We start from the raw sequence: 6,246 nt of genomic DNA on the forward strand, positions 1-6,246 counted from the left end.
ACCCTGAATGTGGCCAAGGCCGCTTCCTCTGGGCCAGGGAAGACCTCTGGGCTGCAGGTAAGGGGCCGTCAGGGCAGGGGTCAGGACAGGACCAGGAGTCTTTGGGAACTGGGAACCGGGGCTGGCAGGGGCAGGGAGACACGGGAAGACAGGGACAGGATGAAGCTGGGACCATCAGGCAGCTGAGACACCACAAACAGCCGTGCAGGGACAGGAAGGGCAGAATGACACCCAGACAGGCAGCCAGAGATGAGGAGAAACACTGAAACGGTGGGACAGAGACGGCACCAAGACGACTGGCAACAGCGTGAGGGACTGTCACTGGGGCAAGAGCAAGTGACATGGACACAGGATGGGGAGGACAGGGCTAAGACTCAGGATAGGAAAGGCGGGTTGAGACGAGACAGACCTGAGACAGAGCGGAATAGGGACTAAGAATGGAAGGGTGAGAGGGCGGGGACAGCTGAGGCCGAGGTCACCTGTAAGACGTCAGGGAGATGGAAGACAAGGAGAGGAGCAGATGGGAGGACCAGGACCCAAGAGGCCGGGAGAGGCTCAGAGACGGAGATGCCGGAACAAAGGCCAGACGCTGAGGACAAGAGGGGAAGCAAGGAAGGGAGGTGGGGGGGCGAAACGACTGGAGCCGCATGGGGAGAGAGGCTGTGCGAGGCAGGGGCGCCGGGTGCTGGGCGGTGAGGTGGGAAGCAGGCATCCAGCAGAGGAGGGAGGTCACACACAGGCGGCCCTGGGCGAGGGGACGGAGGGGACCCAGGTGGAGGACGCCCAGGGCTCCAGCCTGCCTTTCACCCTCTCCGTCCGCTCTCCAACCCAGCCCAGGTCTCCCCCTGGAGTTTATTGTGATGGGCAGGGGATCCTGCGGCTGGGGCCAGGCCCCCACCCCGGTGAGACAGCGGTCCCCGCCCCGTCTTTATCCCAGGCTGCAGGGGAAGCGGGTCAGGGCTCGAAGGGGAAGCAGGTCAGGGGAGGGAGGGCTTCTGGAGGCAAAGGCCTCTCACTCACCTTTCTTCTCCCAGTACGAGAGCAAGCTGAGTGGCCTGAAGAAGCCCCCAACGCTTCAGCCCAGCAAGGAAGCCTGGTGAGTCCACACCCCACCCCTGCACGCCTGCCCGGTACTTTCCAGAGACCTGGGGAACATGGGGCCACCCTCCAGAAGCGGGGTTGGGGGCCCAGTTGCCAAGCCCAGCTCCACCTCTTGCTAGCAATGTAGTTCCCTCATAGACCCTCAGTTTCCCCTTCTGGAAAATGGGGTGGTAATGGGGGTGACCAGAGGGTGGTGGAGGGAGGGTGGGCTGTGACTCCGCCAGGCTGGGGCTCAAGAGGGCAGCAGTTTGGTCCGTCCTGGTTGTTGCTGTGCCCTCTGCATCTCCCACACAGCGGGGCAACGTCAGTGCTGAGCCCTACTGGGTGGGGGAAGTGAGTGGGTGGACATGGCTGTTGGGAGGGCGATGGGGGGTGTTTGGAGATAGATGGATGGGAGTCTGCGTGGATGGATGGGTAAATGCTGGATGCCTGTCTGCCCTCTCTCCTGCTTTCCTTCCACCACCAGGGTTTTTTGTTTTGTTTTAGGGGGGTTTCTTTGAGCCAGAGTCTCACTCTGTCACCTAGGCTAGAGTGCAATAGCAATGTTGGCTCACTGCAACCTCCGCTTCCCGGGTTCATGTGATTCTCCTGCCCCAGCCTCCCAAGTAGCTGTGACCACAGGCACCCACCACCATGCCCAGCTAATTTTTGTATTTTTAGTAGAGACAGGGTTTCACCATGTTGGCCAGGCTGGTCTTGAACTCCTGACCTCAAGTGATCCACCCGCCTCGGCCTCCCAAAGTGCTGGGATTACAGACATGAGCCCCCATGCCCAGCCCACCATGAGTGTTTTTTAAAAACATGTAAGGCTGGGGGGTGGAGGTTGCAGTGAGCTGAGATCGCGCCATTGCACTCCAGCCTGGGTGACAGCGAGACTCCGTCCTCCTACCAAAAAACATATATATTTTTTTACATATATTGTGGAGACAAGGTCTTACTATGTTGCCCAGTCTGGTTGGTTTTGTTTTTGTTTTGTTTTGTTTTTGGAGACCAAGTCTCATTCTATCACCCAGGCTGGAGTACGGTGATGCAATCTCGGCTCACTGCAACCTCTGCCTCCTGAGTTCAAGTGATTCTCCTGCCTCAGTCTCCTGAGTAGCTGGGATTACAGGTGCCTATTTTTTGTATTTTTAGTAGAGATGGGTTTTCATTATGTTGGCCAGGCTGGTCTTGAACTTCTGACCTCAAGTGATCTGCCCATCTCGGCCTCCCAAAGTGCTGGGAGTACAGGTGTGAGCCACCATGCCCGGCCTAGGTTGGTCTGAAACTCCTGGGCTCAAGCGATCCTCCCATCTTAGTCTCCTGAGTAGCTGGGACCACAGGCACGTGCCACCACACTTGGTTAATTTTTAAATAATTTTTGTAGAGATGGGGTCTTGCTGTGTTGCCCAGGCTGGTCTTGAACTCCTGGGCTCAGTCCTTCTGCCTTGGCCCGGCAAAACGCTGGGATTGAAAGCATGAGCCTCTGCCTGGCCTAGGAGTGTAGATTAAGTCCCCACTCAGTGCCCAGGCCTGAGCCCCATGTTGGGAACACAGGAGTAAGTGACAAAGTCCCTGCCCCCAGAGTACAGAGAGGCTGCTGGTTTTTAGCCAAGGGTGGAGTTGGGCCTGCCTGGTGGGAGAGACAGTCACACAGCCAATAGACATAACCCGCTGTAACATGGGCTACAAAAGCGGCCCGTGAGAAGACAGGATCCAGTCTCCCTCCTTCCCTCCCCGAAGGCTGCACTTAGGAAGAACCAGGGTGGAGCCACACTGGCCCCAGGTGGCAGGAGGCAGAATAGCAGCTTCCAGGCTCTGGCCTCTCCCGCTCTGCTCTTCCTCCTTTATGTGCTTTGGGAAGGAGTGACTTCACTTCACTTTCTCCACCTCATCTTCCCCTTCTGTAAAATGGGAATAGCGATAGTACTGCTTTGGTCGGCCCCAGGGACTCAGTGAGACGCAACAAGCACGTTCAGCACTTGCGAACACTGCTGCCCAAGTATTCCCCTTCCCTCTGTTGTGTTCAGTTGCGGTCTGGGGCTGAGGGTTCAGGGACTTCCCCTGGCCCTCACCTGCCCCCCCACCCCGACCCTCCGCCGTGTGTGGTCTCTCCCCTCTCCACCCGCAGTTTCCTGGAGCATTTGCACAAACACCAGGGCTCCGTCCTGCACCCTGACTACAAGACGGCCTTCCCCTCCTTCGAGGACGCCCTGCATCGCCTTCTGCCCTACCATGTCTACCAGGGCGCCCTCCCCTCCCCCAATGACTACCACAAAGGTGAGGCCTCCCCAGGACACAGCCTTGTATGTCCCGGGGGACCCCAGCCGGTGGGGCGGGGCGCCGCCAGCGTAGAGTTGTAGGTGCGCGGTGCGCTGTGCTGCCCCGCCCCGCCGTCCTTCCTGCGCGGCTGCAGCCGCCCCCAACATCTCCGCCCTTGCCTCTCTCCCCTTCCTTGCAGTGGATGAGGAGTTTGAGACGGTCTCCACGCAGCTGCTGAAACGCACCCAGGCCATGCTCAATAAATACCGGCTCCTGCTCCTAGAGGAGTCCCGGGTAGGGTCAGAGTTGCCTTCCTCGTTTCTGGGCTCTTCCCCGCTGGGACGCTGCCCCTTTCCCTCGCCCGCTCTGGGCAAGGTGGAGCCTTCCACCCCTTCTAGCCCCGGGAGGGAGGTTGGGAGGGAGGCGAGAGCTCCGATCACAAGGAGGACAGTTTGGACCCTGTGCGCGTCGTCCCCATCGCTCGCGCCCCTTCCCCCTTCTTGCTGGTTCACTCTCACGTCTTCTGTTCCCCTCTACCCCAGAGGGTGAGCCCCTCAGCGGAGATGGTAATGATCGACCGAATGTTCATTCAGGAGGAGAAGACCACCCTTGCCTTGGATAAACAGCTGGCCAAGGAGAAGCCAGGTGAGAGAGGGTAGTGAGAGGGGAGGGGAGGGAGAGGTGCCCCCACCCCACCTGGGCGGAAGAGTTAGATTCCGGGTGGAGAGTGGGTGTATGGCCCTACCTCACTCCACCACTAGGAGGCGCCCCAGCCCCGCCTTCCTACTGCGGCTGGGCCTCCCTTGACCTGCCGCCTCCCAGACCAGAGAGCCCACATCCATCTTCCTCCATCCCTGTGTGTCCCTTTCACGAACCCCGACACGCTAGGATGGGGGGAATATTCTGCCATCCCCGTGGGACAGAAAACGGGAGAGCGGGCTCCTAGGTTGCAAAGTATATAAGGTAGCGCCCACTCTTGGGTGCCAGTCCTTTGGGGACTCTGAGAGTGAGCGCCTCCTTAAGTGTTGCACGTTAGGCGGCTCGCTGGCCTCACTCTAGTCTCCTGTCTGCAGGGAACGGTACAGGCAGTTCCCAGCTGCCAGAGTTTTTAGAATATTCCCTTAGCCCTCACCTGCATTCCAACTCCAGAGCTGCCCTTAAAAACACATGGTCCCTGCTGTCTGCTGCCAGGCCCAGGCTTTTCACCTCGAGCTCTGGACCTGAAGTTTGAAAAAGTACTCATTGGTACTTAAATGGGTGCAAAGGGGGGGCCATAGTGAAGGAGGGGCCGGGAGCGAGTCTGAAGTCTCTAGGGTAGGAGAGGAAGGATAGTTCGGTGGTGAGGGGCTCGATGCTGGAGTCTTGGTTCAAATCCTGGCTCTGCCACTTACTGACTGTGTGACCTTGGGCAAGTTACTTACCTTCTCTGTGTCTCCGTGTTCTCATTTTGTAAAGTGGGGGTTTTGATGATCAGTTTACAGTCCTTTATCTGACACCATTGCGGCCCGATATGTTCTGGAATCCGTGCTTTTAGAAAGGCGATTAGCTACCTAGATGCTCTCTTCCGGTTTACCCCCAGTGGGTTTGGGGAAGCACTCTGTGATCAAACACACTTCTAGAGTGAAATCGATGGGTATCCAGAGTAGTTGGGATAAATCAAGACCATAAATAACCTCATGTAGCCGGGTTTGGTGGCTCACACCTGTAATCCCAGCACTTTGGGAGGCTGGCGAATCACCTGAGGTCAGGAATGCGAGACCAGCCTGGGTAACGTGGTGAAACCCTGTCTCTACTAAAAATACAAAAACTAGCTGGGCGTGGTGTCTGGCATCTATAATCCCAGCTACTTGGGAGGCTGAGGCAGGAGAATCACTTGAACCCAGGAGGCGGAGGTTGCAGTGAGCTGAGATCACGCCACTGCACTCCAGCCTGGGCAACAGAATGAGACTCTCTCTCAAAAACAACAACAACAACAACAACAAAAACACCTCATGTCATTTCAGACCAGATTTTGAAATTAGATACTTCTTAACCCCATTTTTAAAAACTTATGTATATAATTAGAGCAACGCTGTCCAATAGAACTTTTATATTTTATTTATTTATTTGTTTGTAGAGACAGGGGTCTCACTACTGTGCCCAGGAAGGTCTCAAACTCCTGGGCTCAAGCGATCCCCCTGCATTGGCCTCCCAAATGCTGGGATTACAGGCGTGAGCCTTGTTTTATATTCTCTTAGTTCACTGAAGTCTGAATGAGGCCCACCTGGCTCGTGGCTCCTGTGCCAGACACAGTGGTTTGGAGTTGGGGGAATTTGGGCCTTGCTGAAGAGGGTCTCACCCAGCCTGTCCTGAGGATTGGAGGGTCCAGGGTGGGGTCTGGTGCCTGGCAGGGGGTGGGTGCTTACTGCACACAGCTCCTCCCAGCTCAGTCACGGGGGCCTCAACCTAACCCCGTGGGTTTTCTTTGCCCCGATTCTGCAGACGAGTACGTGTCTTCCTCCCGCTCGCTCGGCCTTCCCGTTGCGGCCTCTTCTGAGGGTCATCGGCTCCCCGGCCACGGCCCCCCGTCGTCTTCAGCTCCTGGGGCCTCCGCCCAGCCCCCTCCACACCTGCCCACCAAGCTTGTGATCCGGCACGGCGGGGCGGGCGGCTCCCCTTCGGTCACCTGGGCTCGGGCGTCCTCCTCCCTGTCCTCCTCCTCCTCCTCCTCCTCTGCTGCCTCCTCCTTGGACGCCGACGAGGATGGCCCCATGCCCTCCCGCAACCGCCCGCCTATCAAGACGTACGAGGCCCGGAGCCGCATTGGGCTCAAGCTTAAGATCAAGCAGGAAGCCGGTCTCAGCAAGGTCGTGCACAACACGGCCCTGGACCCCGTGCACCAGCCCCCGCCTCCCCCCGCCGCCC

General features: G+C 57.9%; 1 protein-coding gene across 1 annotated transcript in view; it reads left to right on the plus strand.

Annotated features, from left to right (window-relative positions):
* Positions 1-6,246, plus strand: part of GLTSCR1 (glioma tumor suppressor candidate region gene 1) — a 43,448-nt gene that overhangs the window by 35,863 nt on the left and 1,339 nt on the right. The window contains exons 12-16 of the mRNA XM_011970093.1: positions 1,035-1,096; positions 3,212-3,360; positions 3,542-3,636; positions 3,885-3,987; positions 5,824-6,242. Coding sequence (XP_011825483.1) covers positions 1,035-1,096; positions 3,212-3,360; positions 3,542-3,636; positions 3,885-3,987; positions 5,824-6,242 — 828 coding nt within the window. The remainder of the gene's footprint in view (positions 1-1,034; positions 1,097-3,211; positions 3,361-3,541; positions 3,637-3,884; positions 3,988-5,823; positions 6,243-6,246) is intronic.

The sequence above is a fragment of the Mandrillus leucophaeus genome, unplaced genomic scaffold (genome assembly GCF_000951045.1).
Source record: "Mandrillus leucophaeus isolate KB7577 unplaced genomic scaffold, Mleu.le_1.0 Scaffold120, whole genome shotgun sequence".
Lineage (NCBI taxonomy): Eukaryota > Metazoa > Chordata > Mammalia > Primates > Cercopithecidae > Mandrillus > Mandrillus leucophaeus.